This window comes from Colias croceus, chromosome 1 (genome assembly GCF_905220415.1).
Source record: "Colias croceus chromosome 1, ilColCroc2.1".
Taxonomy (NCBI): Eukaryota; Metazoa; Arthropoda; class Insecta; order Lepidoptera; family Pieridae; genus Colias; species Colias croceus.
In genome coordinates this window covers 4,764,205-4,791,091 of record NC_059537.1, presented here as the reverse complement: position 1 = coordinate 4,791,091, position 26,887 = coordinate 4,764,205, and the positions used below count along the sequence as shown (strand labels likewise).

The 26,887-nt window shown below is 33.9% G+C and overlaps 4 protein-coding genes across 4 annotated transcripts; 2 read left to right on the top strand and 2 right to left on the bottom strand.

The window, feature by feature from the left end:
- The first annotated feature begins 381 nt into the window (after positions 1-381).
- LOC123694736 (proteasomal ATPase-associated factor 1-like) lies at positions 382-3,199 on the top strand. Its single transcript, XM_045640249.1, has 6 exons — positions 382-615; positions 821-1,137; positions 1,353-1,569; positions 1,871-2,003; positions 2,245-2,409; positions 2,714-3,199. Exons 1-6 carry the CDS (start codon positions 563-565, stop codon positions 3,008-3,010), a joined length of 1,182 nt encoding a protein of 393 aa, XP_045496205.1. The 5' UTR covers positions 382-562; the 3' UTR covers positions 3,011-3,199.
- On the bottom strand, positions 3,071-8,796 carry LOC123697916. Its single transcript, XM_045644802.1, has 15 exons — positions 8,696-8,796; positions 8,081-8,264; positions 7,565-7,805; positions 7,259-7,356; positions 7,039-7,170; positions 6,854-6,962; positions 6,538-6,604; positions 6,168-6,229; positions 5,405-6,083; positions 5,244-5,280; positions 5,049-5,158; positions 4,226-4,753; positions 3,842-3,979; positions 3,614-3,771; positions 3,071-3,173 (listed from the first exon to the last, which is right to left on the bottom strand). The coding sequence occupies exons 1-15, from the start codon at positions 8,727-8,729 to the stop codon at positions 3,120-3,122; spliced, it is 2,631 nt and encodes an 876-aa protein (XP_045500758.1). The 5' UTR covers positions 8,730-8,796; the 3' UTR covers positions 3,071-3,119.
- Positions 8,797-9,358: 562 nt separating this feature from the next.
- Positions 9,359-23,398, top strand: LOC123705199 (alkaline ceramidase). Its single transcript, XM_045654244.1, has 5 exons — positions 9,359-9,778; positions 9,951-10,107; positions 10,320-10,419; positions 21,317-21,454; positions 22,238-23,398. The coding sequence occupies exons 1-5, from the start codon at positions 9,686-9,688 to the stop codon at positions 22,557-22,559; spliced, it is 810 nt and encodes a 269-aa protein (XP_045510200.1). The 5' UTR covers positions 9,359-9,685; the 3' UTR covers positions 22,560-23,398.
- A 175-nt stretch (positions 23,399-23,573) lies between these two features.
- LOC123705661 (6-pyruvoyl tetrahydrobiopterin synthase) lies at positions 23,574-26,763 on the bottom strand. The gene is made up of 4 exons (XM_045654621.1): positions 26,501-26,763; positions 26,190-26,269; positions 25,345-25,490; positions 23,574-24,138 (listed from the first exon to the last, which is right to left on the bottom strand). The coding sequence occupies exons 1-4, from the start codon at positions 26,566-26,568 to the stop codon at positions 23,929-23,931; spliced, it is 504 nt and encodes a 167-aa protein (XP_045510577.1). The 5' UTR covers positions 26,569-26,763; the 3' UTR covers positions 23,574-23,928.
- Positions 26,764-26,887: the final 124 nt, after the last annotated feature.

Sequence of the window (26,887 nt, the reverse complement as noted above, 5' to 3'; positions counted from 1 at the left end):
ACTTATATATACAGTTTAGAATATTGTACCTACAACCTGGATTTGTTTATAATTTTGTATGTTAGATATCTGCGAATTAAAATGTACTTATTGTCCATTTCTGTTTGTAGTCCACATCTCAACAAAAGATAAATAGCTGATAGATCGACAATCGACATATCGATAATATCGACCAAGCGACATATTAAAATTTAGAAATATATTGGCCTTTTTTTCCTGTAATCGGGTATATGAAGAAAATTATAGAAGTATTTTCTATCTGTCATAGATCTGTGTATCTGTCTATCTATGTGTACTGTCAAAAAATTTTGCAAATTCGGAAAATCATTCATCCAATCATTCATCAGACAAGTGACAGTTCACCAATCACTTGTAGATGTAGACTGGTACCTACCTACTTGGTAGGTGTTTATAAAATCTTGTAAGATCTCTGTGTTGTAAGATAAACATAAGTTATAATTATTAAAAATATAATGTGATCAGTGAAAAAACGACATCTTGCCCATATCATATATTATGAAAACTGCTACTTGTGTTAGTAAAGAGGTGATAATAAACAAATATGTCTAATTTGCCGGTTGTTAGTATCCAATGTGATTGGAATGACGTTCTAAGGTGACTCCCATCTCTATTTTTATTAAACCAAGGAAACTAATAACTCCTATACATATACGTAACTTATATTGTGCTTACAAACGACTAGCATTACAAAAAATGAACTCTTAAGCTTTGTAGAGCCCATACAATTTTACCATACTCGTAATCTTTTTCGAAGAATCAAATCTGAATTTAAAAATTAATATTCATATTTATTTTGCAGATTGCCGCATGGTAAAGCCTGGATATCCTCAAAATATTTGAATGTGAATAGTATACATGATAAGATATCAGCATCCCTTGACAAATCTGAAGTTAAAGTTAAGCTACATGTTCCAGATACTTTCCAATTAATTTCATATTCAAACCTAAGTCTTGCTTTAAGACATTTTGAATCTGGCTTAAAGGTAGCTTTTGTGGCTCCGACGAAAGTACATAATATCCACAAGAAAGCAATTATCTCACTATGTGCAGCAGATAACTTCTTAACTGTATCATCATGTGAAGATGACAAGCTTTTAGTTTGGGATAATAGATCAGGTATGTAGCAACAGGTAGCTTCTTTAGTATGGCACTACATTTACAGGCCTTGGATATTATACTTGATTAATGAAAATTCATTCAGAATTTTTACGTTGTTTGATTTTTCCCTTTTTTGATGATTTAATTTTTAGTTTTTGTTTCCACTAATATTCTTACTGATGTACCATTAAAAAGATAGACAAATCTGTTTATTTGTTTGTCAAATTTTTCAGGTGATCAAATACTTGATTTGAAGGGTCATGGAGGACCAATATATAAATGCAGATTCTTCCCATCTGGTATAGTTGTGATCTCTGCTGGGGCGGATGGTTCGTCCAAAATTTGGTCAGCACAATCTGGAATCAACCCAGTGACTCTAAAAGGCCATGAAATGGCTGTTATGGATGTCTGCATTATTGAAAAGGGAAGAAATGTTTTAACTGTTAGCAAGTAAGTTTTTTTTTAATTAAAGATTGTCTTTAAGAGTATCTTTAATAACTATGCTTCGAAATTTTCTCAGTGGCACATTGTTGCTTTGCAATTTAATGTAAGTATTAGATATTACAAAAGTATTCAATATTTTGTCTGCATAAAGCTCCTGAAGCTAGAAATGAATATAAAACCATACATATATTATATAACCATACCCTTAACATACCCATAACAAAACCCTTCTGTCTTCTTAGCTGAATTGGATTTGTTAAATGAAAAATATTTAACATAATTACTATTAATAATGTTTTGTTTATAGGGATGGTACTGCAAAATTGTGGGATGTTGGTGAATCAAAATGTTTGGATGATGTGATTAAAGACCAGGGTCCAATCAATTGCTGTGCTCTTGGTATCACACAAGAAGAAGTGGCAGTTGAGAATGATCGAGAGGTAATCTAGTTCAAATAGAAAAAGATAGTTTAAGAGTAACATTAGCATGTTTCTTTAAAAGAAACTTTGTTTCCTAACTGCTCTGATAAAAAGTACATAATATAATGAAATAATAAAATAACCTTTTTTGAAATCATGCTATTTAGTAAACTAATTAAGATAATGCTGAACTTCATCATGTAATCTAACTATTTACAAGGTTTATAATTATCAATATATTTTTTTAATTTGTTCTTTTTAGATTGGAACAGGGAATAAGATACTTGTAATAGGTTGTGAGAGTGGCAGGGTAACAGCTGCACATGTTGCAAAAAGGGAGCAGATGTATCAGAAAAAATTAGATTCCGCCTGCAATGCCTGTATTGTGGTCAATCAAACTATCATTGTTGGTTGTGCTGATGGAAAGGTAATAAAAAATTAAATTCACATTTATTATAACTATGTTTATGTATGCTTGAAAATTTGTCATAATTTTTTTTGTATATTATATTATAACTAGCTTGCCGCCCGCGGTTTCGCCCGCTTTGTCTAAAACCTAATAAATTATATACTAAAACCTTCCTCTTGAATCACTCTATCTATAAAAAAAACTGCATCAAAATCCGTTGCATAGTTTTAAAGATTTAAGCATACAAAGGGACATAGGGACAGAGAAAGCGACTTTGTTTTATACTATGTAGTGATATATAATACTTATATTAACATTTCAGATCATACACATGAAATTGGAAAACGGTGAAATAATCAAAGAAATACACGAATCAGCCAGCCCTATCTTGTGTCTTGCAACCCTAACAAACAACTTATATGTTGTTGGGCGTCAGGACGGAAACTGTGCTGTACTGTCTTTAACTGAAGGCCATGAAACCATAAGGGTTCAGTTGACAGGGTCTGATTGTGATGGCATTAGAGACATATCATTCAACGGGAAATGGATTTTCGTCGGCTGCCGTGACACCAATGTGAGGAAATACGATTATAATCAACTAAGTGTACACTTTAAGTGACTCTAGGTGTAAATAAGTGAAACACATATTTTGTGCTAATATTTATATTGCATTTTCATATCTTGATGTATCTTTATATGTCAATGTTTGTGATATCAGATAGAAGATCCTAAAATGCTTTATAACATTGACATAATCCTTGTTGAGGATATGGAGTCTTTATCTGAAATACAGTATAAAGTAAGTATATCAGAAGATTTTTATTTGAATCCTTATTTTAATGGTCTTTAAGATAACTATAGGAACTTTGTCTTTTGTTTATAGTTGTTGTAGTACAGCCTTTATAAATATTACAATTGAAAAGGCAGACAAAGTTGATTTAACCTATACGCAATTCCATATAAGCTAGCAGTGATATCGGTCACCATATTTAATTACTTTCCTTAACAGTCCCGTATTTTCTCATAACTTTATAACAAAAGAAATTCTAATAAGGCGACAAGGTGTAGTGACGCAATTTGATGTAATTGATTGACATTAATTAGACACCAAGGATTAAGCCTTCCTATTGGAATACTAATAAACAATACCAATTTAATTCGGCATTGCAAATTTGTTATTCAAATGATCGTGAAGGAAAATCTCATGTAAATCAGCACTTACTGTTCTTTTCATATAATAATTTTTATAGCTATTCAGACCAATAACGAGTCTTTGGTTTAATTTGAGCCATAGTTTCACATCAGAGTCTATGTTTTTCTTCAATTTTATCCACTCTTTCAAGTTTTCCTCTTTCATTTTTCGGGAAGTACTAACAACAGCTGAAAGGAAGGTATAACTTATATAAGTCCCATTATAGGAATTTCTAATACCTTGTTATTTATCATATACCGTTATTCCGCAAATGAGCTACATGAGTATGGGTATTTTCAATCCAATAAAGCCAATTTTCTAAATTAAACATGACGTTCTCAAGGCCTTTACACCATATTCGGATATCATGTTGTCGTAATTTTAATTGCTTGTGAACTGAAAATTACGCGAATTATTTATTTATTAACTTTTGTAAATTCTAGTTCTCTGCGTGGTTAGAAAACAGGTAAACATATTTTTTCAAACTACTTTCCGAAATCGACGGTAGGTTCACAATTAGCGACTACCACGCGACTACCTTATTCTATGGTATATATTTTGTGATAATGTTTGTGTGGAAATTGCCGCTGTTATATGCTTCAACAATAGTATAAAATTGTTTTATATTTAAAATTTGCATACCTTGCTTTTCTCTTTTGTCATCGCTTAATTTTGTTTGTATTCCTTTGTCTTTCGTAACGAGTTTTTTTAAATATGGTTCTGGTATTTCAGAGTGAATATCAATTATGGGTAGCGTGGTTAAATTTAAAGTCTGGAGAATATTTATCTTCATTTGAATCTCTTCGTCATTGTTCAATTCCTTAATCCTTTCTGTGTTTATTTCTTCACCATTACAAAATTCAATCAATTGAATATTATTATTATTATCACCTGCGTTAAGTTCTGCATCTAAAGAATTTAGTTCAGGAGAGAAACTAGTATATAACTCCTCAAAGTTTTCCATTTTTGTGTCAGTTAAATTCGATAATTCAGCAACAATCTCTTCTTCCAATGATTTTTCGGTTTCTATTCTTAGTTTAGGATCCGGCGAAGTGGTTACTTCTTCTGATTCTATTATAAAACCCAAGGAAGTAACTGATTTGCTTACTGAAGCTGAAAGCTTTGCAGTTAATGGCAAGATATTTTCAGGCCAAATTTCGTCTACATCACCTGTATTTGAAAATAACGTTTTTCAGTATTTTATAATATAATCAAATTACATAAAACTTCATCAATACTGGTAATGTCATTTCATATAATAACTAGCTGCCCGCTCACGGCTTCGCCCGCTTTCTCTAAAACGATTTGAGATTTAAACTATCCTATCTCTCAAGTTGGATCGAACTGCACATGGTGTGCGAATTTTATTATAATCGGTTAAGTGGTTTAGGAGTCCATTGAGGACAAACATTGTGACACGAGATTTATATATATTAAGATGTAGATCTTATTTCTAAATACTTACTGATGAGATGATCATTTGGCGGGGCAAAATTGATATTTCTACGAAAAGCCCTAGAATCGTTTCGTGAAAAATTGTTTTCCGAAGTATTTATGTTTATAGTGTTATCATAGCTAACGAGAAAATAACAGATTTAAAATGGTTTTGAAATTAAAATAAATATATTTAATATCTTGCATATAGTTAAAATATTCTTACCTTTCATCGTAATGTGGTATAATTTTATGTTTTATATCTGAAAATAAAATTGGACGTACATGATATTGAAGTTTAATATGCAAAGCGTAAGAATTGAATAAATATTTCCAAGCTAATTTAAATCGATTACAATATTTCTTACTACATATATATGTAATTACCGATATGGATATCAGAAAATTTTACTTTTTTAAAAGCATCGTCGGTAGTTTCAGATGTATTTTCTTGGATGACGTCTTCTTCTGTTTTTATTTCATGATTTTTTATATTATCATCGCTTTTTGACTCTTTTTCTTTGACGTTTGTCGGTTGCTCTTCGATAGCATGGTCCTTTGCCGACGCATCATCTATTTTTGTTTCGTTTAATTCGTCATACGTTTCACTTTTTACGTCCATGCTTGAAATCTTCTCAACAGATTCGGCATTACTATAACTTTCGTTTGTAACAGGCATAATATCGTCAAAACTATTGAAATTTTTTCTTAAAATCGTGTCTATAATAGTGTCGATTAAGGATGCGGTAAATTTTTCTGAACTTATTTCATTCTCTGAATCGCCAGCAGTGGCTTGATCAATAAGATCAGATAAAATCAAAGCGACCATTTCGCTGTTTCCTTTTATTTCGTCTGATTGATTTTTATTTATTATATCTTCATTAATATCAGGAATTGCTATTCCCGATATTTCATTTAATAGTTCTCTTATGTCATCGTGAATACTACCTTCATTTTGAATACCAGATGTTAGACTAGATTTTTTACTATAAACCGATATGTAGCTATTGCTTCTTGAACTAATATTGTTTTCCATTAGTGATATACTTTCAGATTTACAGGTGCCCTAAAATAAAATAAAAGCTCATTCGAATTTCTTTTGGTTTAAATTATATTTAATAAGCATTTTCAATTCTCATAAAGCTCTTACCGCAACTGCGTCAAAAATGTTGTCTATTATATCCCATATGTGTCCTTCTAACTCTTCTAATTCTAAAATCATTATCAGAGAACAGTTCATTAAGGAATATTAAGTACATAAACTTAAAAATATTATATAAGTACTCTAATTAGTATCGATGAAAAGATGATTCAAGTGAAACTTCTTTATCGGGGTTGGAAAAAAATGTAGTGTAACATTTTTTAGTTACGCGCCATCTTTTTCATATCCCTACCACGCGTGATTCGATGTATTTCTGTATAGTTGCATATACTTAGTATAAATTATTTTTTGAAAAATAAGGTCATAAAGAAGTTTCACTTCTTACGTGTGTACACGCACACATTTTTTTTTTATTCACCTAGGTAATCATCCAACATGAGCTTCATCGAAGATTCTTCTAAGATAGACGTTATCCAAATTGTTACCTGTTCAATTCAAGTAAATGATATAAATTTTTGAAGTGAAACTATAAATGTATTACGTATTGAGAGTAAAATTTCAAGGTCGTGTCATGGCAATACCGTAACGTCATGGAGTAAGGCGACGATTGTGGTGTCTTTGAATCTTGTCAAAGAAGTTTCACTCCGGGCACGTGTGCTCGTAACAAAAATCTCTTTTTTAAATGATCAAAAATTACTTTTAGTACCTACCTATTGGGTATATTTTTATTTTACCTTATCTGCTATTTCACTTTGTATTTTATGGTTAATCACTTTAGTTCTATTTTTTTTACGTGAAATTTTAGAGATCTCGGTATTTATAATTTCCGAAAGTTTTCGTAATCTGAAAATTCATAAAATGATTAATTTTGAATCTGTATTTTTTAAGCGTTATGTATGTGTTTTAACATCGTACATACTCAGGGTTTAATATTGTTTTAACAGGTTTTAACAATTTGTTATGTATTTCATATCCAAATAGTGCACATAGTAGTTTGGTCTTGTCATAATTTTTGTCTTTAATTGTTGTATCTGCATCTCTTGTCCTGTGCCTAGCAAAATATGTTATGTATTTTAATATTATTTAAATAATTTTTTATTTAAAAATACATGATTTTAGTTGTTGTGTCATGTAGGTACCTTGTTCTCTTCCTATTTCGTGATTTAAAACAAATAATTGCATCACTAATATGAACTAGTGGTTTTTGATCCATAACGTGCTCTCGTAATCTGTCGGCCTTAAAATATTATTTCATAATACATGTACAAATTATTTTTGCAATTTAAACATTTGCACTATCAATGAACAACATTTTGCGAGGGGATATCCCTCTTTATAAATTGATGATTGTTTTTATTTAGTTTGACACGTTTACAGCTTCGAATTAGACTAGAGAAAAGCACATTTTGTTATTAAGTAGGTACCCAAATTTGCAAATAATTTACCATGAAGTCTGGAAGCATGTTGCCTTTATGTCTCCATGTATCTAAACAATGACGTTTTGAAGGAGCAGCAAGTTCAGCTATTCTCATAGGACACCTATTTTTGTTTTTATTGCTCTTGCTGTTATATTTGTTGCGTTTGCGACGAGCGCTATGACTTCGTGGAAGCGTTGAGGAACGAAATGATTTACAACACGTTAGAAGGCTACGATTATTTCGGAGAGCCGATTTGTTTTCAGCCTTTCTGAAATATAGAATAAATCAATCGATCAAGTTCTCGTCAAAAAGAAATTGACGACAAAGCCTATTATCTCTTTAGCTAGATTGACGTTAAAGCTGTTGCTCTGCGTTTTGATGGCTGTTGAGGAAGCAATGCATTATAACGCAAAAATTTATTGATATTTTGGTAGACCCTAGTTATTCTACACTAGCGATAACTATGATTTTTAGGGTTATTATCAGCCAATCGCCTCTTAGTACATGGTTTCTATAGAAAATTGATACAAAGTGTTAAATTACTTCCGGTGAATCTTTTTAACGGACTTTGTTTTAATATCAAAATTAACGTCTATAGGCACATGTTCTTTCATTGGAGACTTTGATGGTTTCACTTCTCTCAGTTTAACACCTCTTAAAACTTCTTTGTCGATACTTATGTTACTCCAGAAATCAGTGAATTCTATGCCTTCTGTGTCAGAGTGAGCTAAAAATTATAATCGTTTTGTTAGAACTAAATTTTACCGAAAGGATAATTATAAAAACAATTACACGAGTGGTGGAGTAAAGTAACAAATATTATTCGGAATGTAGAATTTGATGATGCTAAAGCATGGAAACACCTTGCATATTAGAGCTGAGTGAAACGCCATGAAATATTATGTTCATAAATATTCAATCAGTTATTACCTACTTATTATCTATATCTAATACAAATTGTAAAAATACTTTATAAAATAACTAGCGGTCCGCCCCGGCTTCGCCCGTGGTACATATTAACGTTTTCTCTACATAAGAACCATCCTCGTACTTCAAGGAATATAATAAAAAAAGAATTATCGAAATCGGTTCAGCCGTTCTCGAGTTATGGAATTACAACGAAAAGTGGCATTGATTTTTATATATTAGATTACTCACCATAAGTTTTACTAGATGTACTAGCATCATACATTATTCTTAACTAAGTAATTTAAATGAAAACCTTATTTTATAGTATTAATTATTGAGTAGGTATAATATACGAGAAATTTGGTATGATTGTATTTAATAAAACGAATCTCTTTGGCCATGGCGAAGAAGTAGGCAAATGAAATGTCTCAATTTTATAGTTATAGGGCTCAAATATCTCCTTTATAGCATTACCTGCTAAGTTATATCATGGTTCTATTGAAGGCAGCATAAATGGATACCTAGTGGATTGTGTATAAAAATTAATTAAATAGATTAACTTGGTAATTTTTTAGGGAAAATTTTCGCTAATCCATTGCAGACCCCCCCCCCCCCCTCAGCAATAGCATTTATTTAAAATTAAATTCATCAAGATAAAAACAGACGCCTGCAGGCGGAATCGAGTGTAATAATATGGGATCTTATGCTAAATTTAATAGAGCAAACCCACGCAAACCTAAGGAGCAAACGATATATTATAATTTTATGTTGACAATACTATATCGACCTCAACAGAATGATGTACTTCAAGATTGCGACTGAAGGACTTGTATCCATGGTTATGAATAAATTATTAAAAAAAAAAAAAAACTCAACAGATGTCATTTGTCACTTGTTGCGAAAAGTCAACGTCACTTTGTTGATAAATTGAAAGGTTCGTATCAAAATACAAACACGATGTTATAGTCAATGATTCATTGTGATTTCTGCACGATTCATTCAATAATTGTATGTGGATACGACTGCACGTAGTATTTCCAGTGAATTTGTCTGTTAAAATTTGATATTGGCGAAATATCAGACTTAAATGTGTGCTTTTTGCTTCTGTATTACATTGTTTAAATTTCGACACAACAATCAAGTTCAATACCCTTTACATCGAGTACTGTTACGCGAAGTTACATTATTTTAGTTTTTACACCAGCGAATTTTAAAACAAAGAATATAGTTATTTCCAAGATGTGGTCGCATTTGGAACGTGGCAGCTCACCTGTGGATTGGTGTGAATCGAATTATTCCATTACACCTATGATAGCAGAATTTGTTAATACGGTATGTTTATTTTTAACTTTTTTTATGCTAATAGGCCCGAGTTTATTTTAATGCGCCGTATTTATATTTGAGCTCAATGTGTTTTAAAATAGAACTTGTTTGTTATGAATAATTCAATCTGTTGTACGATAAAAAATACTATCATATATTTAAAAAAATGTTTTAATTTCAGGTTAGCAATGTACTGTTCTTTTTATTTCCGCCAGTATTGATACACCTTTTCCAAGGATATGCTAAATTTTTCAATCCAGCTATTAATATTTTGTGGGTGCTATTGATGGTTGTTGGAATAAGTTCAGCATATTTCCATGCAACTCTAAGTTTAGTGGGTATGTATGAAGTTGACTTAATTATTTAACTATGTGCAGTTTATCAATACACATTTTTTTAATCATAAAGGGTCAAAATCCTTGGAACTTTTTTTGCCTAAAACACAAACCAGTTTTCTGAACATTGAACCTGTTGAATTGTGCTTTTTTTCTCATAATTATGTATTCTAACTTTGTATGTATATTTTTTTATATGTATTATGTTGTTTTAGGACAATTGCTGGATGAACTTGCAATATTATGGGTGTTCATGGCTGCATTTGCAATGTTTTTACCGAAACGATATTTCCCAAAATTTTTAGGTGGCAACAGGTGAGTTCTTGTTTATTAAATCAGTCCCAGGAATCACAGACACCATAGAAAATCGATTGTGTCGTGGACTGATCGGGCCGCTGGGGGCTCAATGGGTTATAATGAAAATATTATGTTTAGTAAATTAAACTATATTGCCTTATATATTTGTCACTTAATTTATATGAATGTTTAACGTAATGGCACCGAATTCCGACCACTGATTGATACGGCTAAATGAATCCTTTAAAAGATAAATTAAATACTCTAGAGGTCATAAGAAAAAATGATATTATGAAAGATTACGAACTTATATTTTAAAATATGCACATAATTGTATTTCATAATGGCTTTTTATTACCTAAATTTGGATTTTAACTGTCACGACTGGAAATTAACTGAAAGCACCATTTTCCGACCGACTGAGTACAAATACACGTGTTTCCGACCACTGAGTAGCTAGATTCCGACCAGCCAAATATTTTCTACTAAAATCAACTTTATGATAATAGAATTATACAATGTAAATTCGTAAAAAACCCGTTTCGTCTTTTCACTGCATCATGCGTGGACCGATTTCGATAATTCTTTTTTTATTATATTACTTGAAGTACGAGGATGGTTCTTATGGAGAGATATTTTAAATATGTACCACAGGCGAAGCCGGGGCGGACCGCTAGTTTTAGATAATATTTGAGCATTTATTATAATAACAAAAACTAACTCTATGTTAGACTGTAGTAGTTTAAAATTACATTTACTCAAACTCAAACTCATAAAATGCCTCACTGGTCATCCACACTAAATTAGAATGTCCCATTGACTACTTTGCCCAATTCTAAAAGGGAGCATTCAAGTATTACGTAACGCAATTTTTGTAGATTTTTGACCCCCCCTCCCCCCCTTATAACGCACCATAACGTTTTTCTATACTCCCCCCTCCACTCTCTAAACGTTACGTAACACTCCAAGTGACCATTTTTACCCTGAAGTCGAAAAAAAGTACCTAAGTTACAGATTTTATCCTTGGTATAGCTTTAATTAATAAATGTAAATAGCCTTAACAGTATTAATACAAAATAAAACAAAAGGTTTTTAATCCGCAACACCTGCGTATCTCTAATATATAAAAATCAATGCCACTTTTCGTTGTAATTCCATAACTCGAGAACGGCTGAACCGATTTCGATAATTCTTTTTTTATTATATTCCTTGAAGTACGAGGATGGTTCTTATGTAGAGAAAACGTAAACATGTACCACGGGCGAAGCCGGGGCGGACCGCTAGTTTTGTTTATAATCATCATCACTAACAAATACTGACAACGAGAACAACAATAAATGATGTAGGTATAATACAATCTAGGGATTCACTGAAATATAAACAAAAATGGTTGCCAATTTTGGAGTTTTAATTCCCTATTTTTTTTTTAAAAACAATGTTACCACGTAACGTGTTGTAAGAAAGACCCCCTCCGCCCCTGTAACGCATCGTAACGTTTTACGAGACCCCCCCTCCCCCCAAATTGCGTTACGTATTACTTGAATGCTCCCAAATCCATTTCACCAAAAGTATTATTTCAGCTAATGAGAATACTTCAGCCTCTTTTTTATCACTCATGATGATGACCTGAAATAAACGCATGCAATTTCACTCAAGCACAGCGCAAGCAAAAGCAACCCAGTTGGACGGAAACAGGGAAATATATCGCACCTAGATTCCGACCAAACCTAAATTTGCGTAATAAAGCCTCTAAACCGAAATTGATATTCATTTTTAGTTCATTTCTATTTCATATGTACACTTATAAAGATCTCACAATTTCGTAGTTATGCAATTATGTGTCATAAACGTAAAATATAGGGTTTTTAAACCAGACCGGTCTTTGTAAATGAATAACAAAAAAATCAAAAAAGAGTGTCAGTTAAAACGTATATTACAAATAATCCATTAAAGTTAGCATTGGTCGCATACAGGTGTAGTATGTAAGCATAGCGTTTAGAATAAATAACTTAATACGAAACCTCCACAAAACAACATGCATAATAGATAATTACCTTCTTTTACAAAGTGCGAAATTCCGTTTACCGACCGATTCGGTCGGATTTCGGAATGTTGTTATTTTGAAAAGCTCCTCATTCCGTCCATAAATATTTGGCCAAAAAAACCTATAAAAACACGCTATCTTTGCATGTATATTTTAAAATTCATAATTTAAAACACCAATAAAACGTTCAAAGTAAATTAACCACAAACTTACCAGAGTATTTAGCGTAAAAATACAAATGTTTATTTTCACCGTTTTATGTTTTTTTCGCATTCAATTCAATACAAACTACACCCTCGCCTAGCTTTTCTTGGATTGATGAAATGTCGGTTAAAATTTGAAACCCAATTTTGGACAGATGACGTACGAAAAGTGATTGGATCGAAAGCCTTCAGTTTCACGAGTGTCGCGCGTATTTTAAACGTTTTATCAAATAAAAATCAAAATGGTCGGATAGAGGAGGCTATAGTCCTTTTCAGCTATGATGATTCCTGTGACACTTCATCGTGTTCCGAATTACGTATTTTATGTTTAAAACGCCAAAATGATTTTAGTGCATAATATTTTTATTTTATGGCGGCATTATTACCAAAAATATAAAAATGAGACATCTTAAGCTTATAAATCAAAAACAGTATTGTTTAGTTTAATATAATGAAAAATAAAATAAAATAACACAAAAATATAATACCTACGCAACGTGTACATGAAATGGATCGTTGAAAAATCATAGAGTTGGAAAATCATATAATCGGCGCCCATCTAATGATCGTTTGTCAATCGAGTCAATCGTCTGTAGGAGTGCGTCAGCCTTGTATACAAGTTGCATTTTTATATTGATACTTTCCGTGGTATTCTGCTATTGTTACTAATTGTTATTGTTGACTTTTTGTTTTTTTTTTTTTTTTTTTTTTTTATGTCAGAGCAAGCAAAGGGGCAGGTGGGCCACCTGATGGTAAGTGGTCACCACCGCCCATAAACACTTGCAACACTAGAAGTGTTGCAGGTGCTTTGCCGGCCTTTTATGGACAAATAAGCTCTTTTCTTGAAGGCCCCAATGTCGTAGTTGTTCGGGAACACCGCAGGTGGCAAATCGTTCCACAGTTTCACCGTACGCGGAAGGAAGTTGCGGGTGAAGCGGACAGTGGTGGAGCGCCAACCATCCAGATGGTGCGGATGGAACTGGTTTTTACGGCGTGTGGTCCGGTGGTGGAACTGTGCGGCTGGTAGTAGGTGGAACAATTCCTCAGAGCACTCCCCATAGTAGATTCTGTACAGTATACAGAGAGACGCAACGTCTCTTCGCACTGACAGAGGATCGAGCCTATCGGAAAGCCTACGGTCATCGACAATTCGAGCTGCTCGACGTTGGATGCGGTCAAGAGGAAGGAGTTGATACTGTGGGGCTCCGGCCCAGAGATGAGAACAGTACTCCATATGCGGTCGCACCTGAGCCTTGTACAGCTGAAGTCGGTGGGCCGGCTTGAAGTACTGTCTCGATCTGCTGAGCACACCAAGCTTTTTCGAGGCTAATTTAGCCTTCGCTTCCAAATGACTGCGGAATTGAACGTCACTCGAGATTTCAACTCCGAGGATTCCGATTTTCGGCGATATACTAAGGGGAGTACTCTTAAACCGAGGTTCTACGACAAATGGGGTCTTTTTAGCGGTGAACGCGCAAACCTGTGTCTTTTGGGGATTGAACTCAACAAGATTAAGTTCGCCCCAATCCGAGACTTCTTGAAGGGAAGACTCGACTTCAGACACAAGTTTGTTTCGGCTCTCATTGAGGCTTTCCTTTGAGGTGTTCGCACGGCCGGGATAAAGAGCATCCCCCGTACTGTCGTCTGCATAGCAATGGATGTTACTGATTTGTAACAAATCATTGATATGCAGAAGAAACAGTGTAGGAGATAGCACGCAGCCTTGTGGGACACCAGCATTCACATAAAGAGGCTTAGAGCAGGAACCGTCGATAACGACCTTAATGCTCCTCTCTTCCAGGAAGCTGGCAACCCAATCGCATAACCTCGCAGGAAGTCCGAAAGATGGTAATTTCGCTAGAAGTGCCTTGTGCCAGACCCGATCGAAGGCTTTCGCTACATCCAAACTTACAGCCAATGCCTCCCCTTTACTCTCAACCGCCTCCGCCCATCTGTGGGTGAGGTACACCAAAAGATCACCAGTCGAGCGACCACTACGGAAACCGTATTGCCGGTCGCTTAACAGCTGGTTCTCCTCCAGGTACCTCATGAGCTGGCAGTTAATAATGGATTCCATTATTTTGGAGAGTAAAGAGGTGATGGCGATCGGTCTGTAGTTAGACGGATTTGAGCGATCGCCTTTTTTAGGGATTGGGTGGACAAGAGCAGTCTTCCACGAGTTCGGAACGATTCCTTTGGCGTAAGAGAGCCGAAAAAGACGCGTTACAACCGGTGCCAACTCAGGAGCACATGTCCTAAGCACAATAGGGGAGACTCCATCCGGCCCTGTCGACTTATGGATGTCAAGGGAAAAGAGAGCGTTTCGAACGGCACGTTGTGTGAAACGTATATCCGCCATTGAATGGTTGCACCGCGGGATGGTAGGCGGTGTCTTTCCCCTGTCATCAAGAGTCGAGTTCCTAGCAAAGAGAGCGCCCAGGAGTTCGGCTTTCTCTTTAGCGGAATGGGCCAGAGAGTCTTCGTCCTTGTGCAAAGGAGGAAAGGATGAACGACAGAAGTTACCTTGGATGGCTTTGGCGAGGGACCAAAACGCCCGTGTTCCCGAAGGAAGTCGCGCTAGTCTATCGCCAAGTGCACCAATATAACTGGATTTAGCCCTAGCGATTTCTCTCTTGTAGGATCTGGAGGCAGAGTTGTACTTCTTCCTGATGAGACCAACGCTTGGATCGCGACACGCCGTTGCTGCAACCCAGGCTTGAAAAAGTTCCTGTTTCTGACGAGACGCCATGTTACAGGAACGTCCAAACCAAGGCTTAGATCTACCACCAACGGGCACATCAGAGTATGGCACAAATAGTTCCATACCCTGCAGTACCACGTCAGTGATAGACTCAGCACAAGCGTTGGGATCCTCCGAGGAGAAGCAAACAGGCCCCCATGGGTAGGAAGCGAAAAAACCACGCATTCCGTCCCAGTCTGCCGACTTGTAGTGCCACACACGGCGTCGAGCTGCAGGTGTCTGCTGTTTCGAGCCCATAAGTGGCACCATACTCCGTATCAGGCAATGGTCTGATGACCCCAGTGGGGCCACGACGGAGACCTGATAGTTCTCGGGATGTGTGGTCAGCAGAAGATCCAAAAGAGAGGGAGTATGGCCCTCCACATCCGGTATTCGCGTAGGCGATGAGACCAGCTGTGTTAGGCCATAGGCTAGAGCAAAATCGTGTACAGTTCGTCCCGCGTGGTCAGTTGTACGCGACCCGAGCCATTCAACGTGGTGGGCATTGAAATCGCCTAAAACCACGAGCTCTGCAGAAGGGAACTGTACAAGCAAGGTGTCGATCATCTCTTGGATGTGCTCAAATAATCGGTCGGTACCAGTATTCCCGCTGTGGGATCTGTACAGGCAAGCATAGACGCGAGGGTGGTCGCCGCAGTCAATATGCAGCCAGATAATAGACAGATCCTCACCTTCAAGGGTGCCAAGACGTCGACAACAGATATCCTCCCTAACGTATGCGCATACCCCGGCACGCGGTGCAAAAGTATGCTCCAGCTTAAAACCAGGGTATGTGAGATAAGATACGTCAGCCGGAGTTGATATCTGAGTCTCAGTCAGGAAGAGCAAGGCCGGCTTAGCCGTCTCAAGATGGTAGTGGACGGCGTTTAAGTTAGTGTGCAGCCCCCGTATGTTACAAAAGTCCACCGTGAGAGTGGAGAGGGGTGATTTTTTTTGCTTGCTCTGCGAACCCCTTGGCACATGACCGAGCGGAATTATGCCCGCCCCAGAATACGACGGGCTGCCGCAGCGCAGGCGCTGCGGGAGGGATTCTCCTGCACCGCAGGTGCCGGTACCCTCCTGGGGTATTCTGCCTAATAATGCCGCGTTCATATTTGGGGGTTGTTGTTATTGGGCCTCCGGACCCCTCACTCACCGTACGAAACGCGGTGGCATACTGTTAATATGCCACCACTTCACGCCGGTTTCCTGTGAGGGTGTGGTAACTTCCCCGGTGCGAGCTTGACCCATTTCGTGCCGAAGCAGTGCTCGACTCCCACTTTGTTGCTGTTGTTTGCTAAGTTTCCTTAGTTAATTGATGGCGAAATGCCGAAAAAACAAATTTTGGTACATTATTCAAATCGATTTCATTTCCATATAAAATATTATCGATTATCGAAAACAATTGATATGATTTCAGTACAGACATCTCTTCACGTGTCAAAAATCGATGTGTCACAGAAATCATCTTAGGTGGAAAGGACTTATAGTCGGAAACCGGTGCCGTTACGTTACTAGATTACTTATTTAGATAAGCAACATGAATTTTTGGTGGCCTTGTACTCCTGATACCTCTATATTTGGTCATAGCCGAAGTCTTCTTTTTTTTTAATCACGTAATTACGAATTATAATTAGCGCCACCATGGTTTGAGGACTACTCTTATTTAATTAATGTTTTAAAAATATTTATTCATTTATAAAGTTTAGGAAATAGTTTTAATAAATCTTGGATCTCGGGCCTCAGCTATATGCATCTTAAAAAATTATGTTCCTAGTCATCATATTATCATCGAAAAATACGTTATCGTAATATAATAAATTCATATAATAAAACTGTCTGTTGTCCGGGTTTCACGCAAAAAATACTGGGCGAATTTTGATGAATTTGTTTTTATTAGACATCGACAACATCATATGGGCTATGATCTAGTTTGAAGAATTTAATTTATATTTCAATCTACGCACGTACGTCTCAATCCGAGGCACAACTACTAGGTACATATTTCATATTTTGAACCGACGCTGACGCGATGCTCCACCCAAAAACGATAGAGATTCTCAATTTGACATTTTTCGATATTTTTAAGCTATTGCATAGCTTCTATCGCGGGCCTTGAGCGCGGGGACCAAATCGAGAAATTCCGTAACGAAAAAACCTCACGCTCCCCACTCCGACGGGCTCGGAGGTGTCGCTTGAAGGCATGCTATGCAATAGCTCTACCGCGGCAGTCCCCGAGTGCCACACGTCTTTTCTTTTTGTTTTTGTACTCGATAACTCCGTGTGTTTTGTTAATCGATAAACCGATTGATGTGATTCCTTTTGTTTCATAGGAAATATTTTGGTCTATTAGGGGTCCCCAGGAATGACGCTGATTATTTTTTTTAGATTATTAAAATACAAATAAAAATCTTATTTAAAATAAAATAAAATAAAAAATACAATGAATAGAATACAAATAAAATACTGATGTAACGATAATGTGTTAAATAATTCAGATGACCGATTCTTTATGCGCGCTGCATGAATCAACCCAACATGTAAAAGCTTTGAACCGTTGAAATAACACGTGCAAAGGTTAAATAACAATGAAATATGTATCTGACATTAAGTACCTACTTGTTTATCTTAAATTCGCGCTCGATTAAGTTACAATCTTGTAGAGCAAAATATGTCACGTAATTATTATTTTATTATTTAAAAGACTAATTACGAAAGTAGGATACTGTTTAATAATTAAAACTATGAATTTTCTTTCGATATGGATTTAATCTTCATAACAATTTGAAATATTTATGGAAAATTTAACACTAAGTAGGTATTAACCGACATGTTCAAAGTTAACACAAAATTACGCTTGAATATAGTACGGTCTAGTATTTATAATAATTAATTAAAATGATTTTGTTAACTTAATCGAAATCCATCCATCATACCTACTCCACGATTTCCTTTTATTTTCGCATACTTAATAATTAGTTACCTACCTAGGCAGTAATCATATCATAGTAGCATCTGTTTTTTAAGAAGAGTAGAATAAGTAGTATAGAAACATCAAACATTCGCAAAATTACAAGCTCGAAACAAGGGTTTGTCGTAAACAAAGTAAGTAGGTACTACAAGGGCGTATTCTTATCACGATAAAGAGCTCTAAGTGCGTTGAGTACAAATGTACTGTGATAGAATAACATGTGCCATTTGATTTGACGTCCTTTGAATTGGGTAATGGCCTACAATGAGGCTCGTGGCTGATAAGATATGGTCATTCTGTACGGCCTTTGATGCCAAGCGTGAGAAGAATTGGTAATAGCCGAATAAACGAACGTGATAGACTAGCTTCTACAACGACTTACATCTGTGGTGATAGTTATTATATCTCAAATGTATTTTATCTAAGTAATAACAAATAAATACTTCAAGAAAGGTATCTCGAGTTCGATTCAAATTTGGATCTGAACCTAAAGAGTAAAGAGCCCAAAACATAGCAGGCGCTACGCCAGCATTTAAATAAATAGACCCATTGGTTTACCCAATTATAATTATGATGTAACATACAAAAAATTCCCGTAATGAAATCGATTTCACTTTCTCACATCGATTACAATAAAGGATTTTTTTTGCTTGACGCTCCGATATTTATGAACATGATGCAATTTAGCATTTAATAATATTTAATAAAAATAATTTATTACATGGCTACTGTGGTAGCAGGGACCACGAATCACGATCAATATTACAATATGTCTCATGATTAACTTTTTTTAAATTATATTATGCGTTGGGTGCACTTAAAGGACATTGAAACCGATGTTTGCGTGGCGGGAAGTGACGTCGCAATTGTCCAAACATATTTAATAATCGGGAAAAATTTATAAAAGAGAGCCTAAAAGATTTCCCTAAAATAAGATTTATTGATATATGTATAATATTCGTCCAGAGCCTACACGCAATTCTTATTTTAGGGATATCTTCGCAACCATATCAAGATGAGGTAAGATATAAGATATTTCCCTGAACTACCTATTATGATCTACTTATTATTATTTAAAACAACATGTTTGATACAAAATTTTAAGTCGTAATAGTCGCGTTTCATTGTGGATTAACCTTGAAAAAAAACTGTTATCATGAAGAATGACCATGTTTACATTTACGATCTTACCATTTATTTGTGTTACTTATTTAATTAATAGCCTGAGCCCTGAAGCACCGTAATTCAGCATTATATGAAATAAAATTTATTAAATAATTTAAAGTTCGTTGTAAAGGTACCTATCTTCTATCGTGGAATAAAGATGAATGTAGAATAACAAAATAATAAAATTTTCCTTTACAAAACAAATGTCTAACCCGAGTTAGGTAGGTACCGATACCTGAGTAGTTACTTATTATTTAGATTCAGATTTTAAAGAATAAATTTTATTTTATTTTATTTCATTCTTCCTCCCTGTTTTGTCACTGAAAAGTAACTTCTCAAATATTTATATTTTTCTGTACTGAGCGTAGGGATAAAATATTTGTTATTGAACCAATAAATTATTTGAATACCAAAAAATCTCATTGATTTTGCGTGTTTATCGAACAATTTTTTTTTTAAATGCCTACATAATTATTTTATATGAGTGAATGCACGTCACGAGTAATAATAATCAAGATTCAAGGCCTTATAGAATGTTTTTTCTTTTACTTAGAATTGCGTTATACATTGTTAGTAGAAATAAGTATTCAATTGTAATACCGGCTAAAATGTATACTTACCTTTTTTATACCATAAGAATAAGCAAATAACGCCCGACAGTAGTTATCATTTATCAAGTAGATACCTACCTACAAACAATATTAATAGTGTTTCAATAATGAATTATGTAGTTAAAAAAATTAACGACCTCTAATGCACTACGGTCTACGGTTAACTCATCATAATAATACAATATTGTTGTAAGAATACCAAGAATATTCCAGCCGTATGATGCCACTTAATTAAATAATTTAAATTGCATTCATTACCTAATACTAGTTTGCAAGTTACTAACGTTGTATACTGGGTTACAAAATGACCTACTTTAAAACATTGTGACTTAGTCTTTGCGGCTTATAGCCCACGGAATAGGTTTAAGAGCACCTAATCTTGTAAGGTCTGCAGTAAAATTAAACTGAAATAATTTAATCAAGCGGTTAAATGAAATTCTATTACTTTAGTTTTAGAAATAGATGAACTTTAATAAACCAAAAAACGTGTTTTTTGCAATATGTATAGTAATTAAAATTATAACTTTTAAAACCCGACGACATGGAAAAATGTATAATTATCTCATCTATACATATAATAAATCTGTAGAAGGGTCAATTCTGTACATTGAAAATATTTAAAAAATAAATACCAGGGGGTGTTACTGGATCGATACCAAACCCAAAAACGTGATTAAAAAAAATTTTTGTCTGTCTGTCTGTATGTGAAGGCATCACGTGAAAACTAACGGTTCGATTTCGATGAAACTTGGTAATTGGTATAATTATACCTTATTATCCTGGGCGTAAAATAGGATACTTTTTATCCTGGGAAAATACGTAGAAAAAAATTAATCTTAATTTTTCAGTTTTAGACGTTGTTCTGTAGAACCGCGAACACACGTTCGTATTATTATAGGCCTAGCCGTATTTGGGTCCAATAGATATTTTTACTCAAAATGGAGAAATAAACCATCCACGCGAAGACCGACATCCGCGCGGACGGAGTCGCGGGCGGAAGCTAGCAGAAAATATTTTTAATATTAAACAATACATAACTAGTTAGGTAGTTAGGTACATCCGTAATGGTCTGAAATGTAAAGAGAAAAAATTGTCCATTGTTTGCATGTATATGTGAGAGATAACGTTGTATTATTTTAATCATTTTTATTTACATACAAAAATGTTATTTATTTTCAGGAGAGTGCTAGCATTCTATTCTAGCATTTTCTCGGTGTTGTCCACGGGATTTCTGGTGATGCACCCGAAAGCAAATGCCTTTGCTCTAATGACCCTAGCGTTACCTTCCCTGGGATTCTTATGTAAAGAGTTGAAAAGGTTAGTGATTTTTTTTATACAACTAAATAGTTATAATTAATGTTTGGAGGGTTACCTATGTTATATAGCATGATGTAGGTATGTATGTACATGTATTGTTACATTAGGTAATTCAAAAATATTTTGAATAGGAAGTAAGAATCCTTTTAATAGGTATTGCATCTGTTTTATTTTCATCGACGAAGTTTAATTACACATATTTAGTAAATAATTCACAAATTGAAATCATAATTTTTCGAAATTACCCTACATTTTCATGATACTTATTACTTAGTAATGATATAATACAAAGTTGCGTGTAGCAATACACGTGAGCGCTAGAGCTAAACCGATTAAGAATGAATGTGTGCGTATATTAACTTTGTTCATTAAAAATAAGGCGATTAAATGTTGCTTTATCTATTTAGAAACAAAGACGTTTTTATTTAATTTATGCGTGCAATGAATAGACAATTTTATGTTATGCAACACTTTGTACCTAAGTTATAATAGCTATTTAATTGGATTTTAAACAGATTGTTTAATAATAATTAATCAATAGACAAACATTTGACCACAATCTCTGGTGTCTGGTATGATAGGAAGCGGTGAAGTGGTCAGATACAATTTACAAAACACTGCTTAATATACATTTCAGAAAGACTGATTTATGTAAGAAACATTGAAAATAAGTTTTACCATGGTTTTACTGAGAAAAATATCTTGTATTAAACGTTTTCTACATTAAATTTTTATAGGTTGAAAATTAAAATATTACGTGCCTAATTTTCTCAATCGTTCCAGAGTAAAATGCGCGCGCGTTTATCGCCTCGGCTTACGTTGCGTTGCCGTCAGCCTCCTCGCCATGTTCTGTTGGATCATCGACCGAATGTTCTGCGATGCGTGGCTTTACATCGACTTCCCATACATGCATGGCGCTTGGCACATACTAATATTCATAGCGAGTTATACAGCCCTTGTACTGTTCGCGTATTTCAATGTATCCGAAGAAAGGCCGGAACAAAAACCCCAACTGCGGTATTGGCCGATTAACGATTTTGAGTTGGGTGTGCCGTACATAACTATAAAACATCCTTGCAAGAAAGACGATAATTTGGCTATTTAATTTGTTAATGACACAAAAATGGTATTTGTGTTTGGGGACAAAACAACTCTATTTATATGGGAACTGCCTGATAAAGTCGGTGTATTTTTTTCTTGCTTTGTATAAAGTGATTATGTAATGTGATTGTTTTAATTCATTCAGTCCATGCGTGTACAAAGACTGGCCATACTTAAACTGTATTTTATTGTAAATGTATTTTCTATTTTTGCAATTGGCAGCTTACATAAAATTAATCTCATTATAGGTATTTCCTATTTAAATGGAGTTGTATAAAGTATTTTTGTAATTATTTATGTATTTAGTGCCAATCTGTGATGTTTAGATTAAATGAATTTAAATTGAGTGCAATGACTAATTTTAAGAGTGACAAAGCGTGTATCTTTTTATTATTTAGGCGTTTTTTTTAAAGTTGTCAAGTTTTAACAATATTTAATCTGTGTATAGTTTACTTTGTTCCTACTTTATTGCTTGTATTTAAATATTTTTTAGCTGTTAGTTCCAGCTGGTAAATTTATATCTTTATTTTTTACATCGTAAATTACACGAAGTATTAGCTTGAAAAGCAGCTGTTTAGTATTGTGATGGTTTACTAAGTCTGCATAGTTTTACATAAATATAGTTTTAATTTGCGTTAAATTGTAATTTAGTGTGATTAAAAGCAATTTGTTAGAATTTTAACTGATAGAAATAAGATCTGATTTCAATTGTATTCTATTTGACCTTTTTTCTTTAAAATAATAATGTTTCAAAGATATCCTTGATTGTTTAAATAGTTTTTATGTGATACATATGCATTCATTGAAACGCATTTGACAATTATGTGCACTATTAATATACTTATTTTAAAAATTATCAATAAGACAACAATGTAAAATAAGATACCTATTACCTACTTACTTAATAAAATTTTATAGTTTGCTATGAATCAAATCCGTTTTTAATTTCTCCTCAATATATGGAAACATACCTTTTAATTTATCTTTTGGTTATGATAAAAATAAAATACATTAAGTATTTTTATTAAAATTTATTTAAAAGTCAGATTCAATATAACATCTAACATGGTACATAAGAAAGCTATTACTTAATATATAGTGTTCATGTGAATAACAAGTGTAACTTGTACCAGATAAATAATTTTGGCAAGAACAAGCTTCTAAACATTACTGTGCGCGTAACAAATCCCTTGATTATCGCGAGTTATCCTAAGAATAATAAGTAGGATTCCAAAATATATAATTATATTTTTTACCTTAATTGTAAATATATATGCTAAAGTTTATCTGGCAACACTTGCTAATATGAAATGGAATGGTCCCATAGGATATAAAAATAATAGATTCAATTTTCTTCCAAGTTTGCAGCACATCTAATCAGAGTCTGAAGAGACATGGTTGTGGTTTCCAGGGTGTAAGCTAGACGAGTCGAATTTCTTGCGCGGGAAAGTAGTCCCTCCGCGGTATACAACATGGTTCTTTTCGGTTTCCAATATTTTCACTTCATGCAAAAGCTGTGGTTTCGGCATCACCTTCTGAAGTTGATCCCATATGAAAATAGCCAAATTCTCAGTGGTGCTCACCTGCAAATCACAAAAGATACTATGTTGATCCTATTATGTTGGATGAACATTACTTGTTTATTACATTGAAAAGCTATAAAAAACTTTACTATCTCTTCAAGGCAGCCATACAAATGATACAATAATAAACAGATTATCTAACCTACCTCAATTAAATTGATTTGTTAACTAAATATAGCAAGTAATTGAATACATAATAGCATCCCTGCTTCTAAGTTCTATTATTTTACTGCTGTTAGCAACTCTCATCTATACTAATATTATCTATATCTATACTTATATTATAAAGCTGAAGAGTTTGTTTGTTTGTTTGAACGCGCTAATCTCGGGAACTACAGGTCCGATTTGAAAAATTATTTCGGCGTTAGATAGCCCATTTATCGAGGAAGGCTATAGGCTATATACCATCACGCTAAGACCAACAGGGGGGAGCCACGCGGGTGAAACCGCGGGGTGCGGCTAGTAATTTATAAAGCTGAACAGTTTGTTTGTTTGAACACGCTAATCTCAGGAACTACTGGTCTGATTTCAAATATTCTTTCGGTGTTAGATAGCTCATTCATCGAGGAAGGCTATAGGCTCTATATCATCACGCAACGACCAACAGGAGTGGAGCCACGGCGGTGAAACCGCGCGGAGCAGCTAGTTATCCATAAAACCATTGACAAGATCAAGTAGATTCAAATATATTGCAAATACATTATTAATAATTCACTGATTAAAATTTAAGATACAGAGTTGTTATATTATCATGATTCACATACATTAATAAATCGTTAACTAATTATAAAAACTATTAGCAAAATTCAGTCTACTAATTACCTACAATTAATAATCTACATAGATTACATAACTGTGGTGAAACAGACCAATAAATTTTAACAGTTAGGAGAATTTGTTTGTAATTATTAAAATAACCGCTTTTTAAAGCTAAGCCAAAAAAGTATTTTCTAAAAATGATGTCTTTCTGTTTCAGCTAACCTCTGGAACAACTGGACCGATTGTTCAAGACTCACTGACAGTAGCTTATTTAATAACTAGGAAGTAACTTAGGCTCGCGTTATTGAATCGCGCCGTGTTTTGCCATCCATCGGCATTACGAGTGCTTATGTTTAATATCATGTTTTTATAGGCACAATGAACGAAATAATAGTGTGGTTTGTGCTTATTATTATAGTGAACAAAAATAATAGCCAGATATCTTACCACAGCCTTAAAATAAGGGACATCTTGGTCTAGATTTTTGTGATCCAATGGATCCATAATAGCTTGTTGCATGTACTGTTTCAGATCATGCACATTCATCACCATCCCTGTCTGCTGGTCCACTGGTCCTTTTACCGTAACAAGCACTAAAAACAATTTAATTCATAAATACCTTATAAAACTAATATCTATCTGCCAGTTATGTTAATGAATAATTGTTATATTAGATAAAATTCTGAATCTACCTAGACGAATATCTGTTTTATTACAGATTTATTTATAAAATATAAATTAACTTAAAAATAAATTGTATTGATAATGCCAACCAGTTTCATTGTTCACACAGCAACTAAGAATAATTATTGTAATCAGTGTTTTACACAATTTATTGTTGTGCATAAATTAATTTATGTATGTCTTGGTTTATTAAACATGTGCTTTGCATGATAAATTATAAATAATGAGCTTTAATTTAAAATGAGATAAATATTAACTGTTTACGAAAAATTGTTGATAATGAAATATAATATTCTTCAATTTATCCATATATGTATGTTGAAAAATAAGGAGTAAATACAAAGAAAATTTAAATATATTATTTTCATTTTCATTGATTGAATAATAATATATAAAATATTATTCATAATCCTCATAAATGTAATTGTAGTAAATGTATGAGTACACAAAACATTGTCTATCAATCAGAAATTATTCTTGGGCAACCAACCATGTAAATGTTTATAGAAAGTTACTCGAGTATTCACAATTATTCGATGCAGCAAGTTACATGTAATCACAGTAATTGCAACTATGTATCAATTCTAAATAATTATAAATTAACTTACCAACATAGTTGTGACCATGCCCATTTGGATTATTACATTTTCCATACAGCTTCTTATTTTCTTCATCGCCTAAAAAAGGGCTAAAAGCAGATAAAAGGTTAAAGATAAAGAATTGCGGATATATTATTATTGTTAAAAGTTATTGGTCACAATTATTATCTATTTCTTACTCAACATTTTACACTATAACAAACTAGTGGATGATAACTTAATGATAACATTACTTGAGATTTTTTTATCTTAATTATTATTAAACTAATGTTAAATAAATTACATTTCACAATATTTAATAATTTAATTTTTCAACTTACCTATGCAATCGGTGGCAGGAACTGAAAGTTTCTCTTCTGGTTATTGATACAATAGGTAAAGCAGACATAATTATTAATATTGAACGAAACGAAATCTGTTTAAAAAAATAGCAATGTACTTATTTATTGTAATAGTTTTAAAATTTAAAAGAATACTTAAACGTTACGCGGTCTACATTAAAAAGCGACATACAACATCAATTAATGAAGAACGCCGAATGACTGAGTGACAATTGACAGACTGATCAGTGATCATTGAAATTTGAAATTAAATTGACACATGTGACATGGCAAATTGGCAAATGGCAAATAGATTGACACTTGACAGGTGCAAATACATTTCAATTTGGCAGCTGACGTCGTTTAACTACCTGAATAATGTTGTAA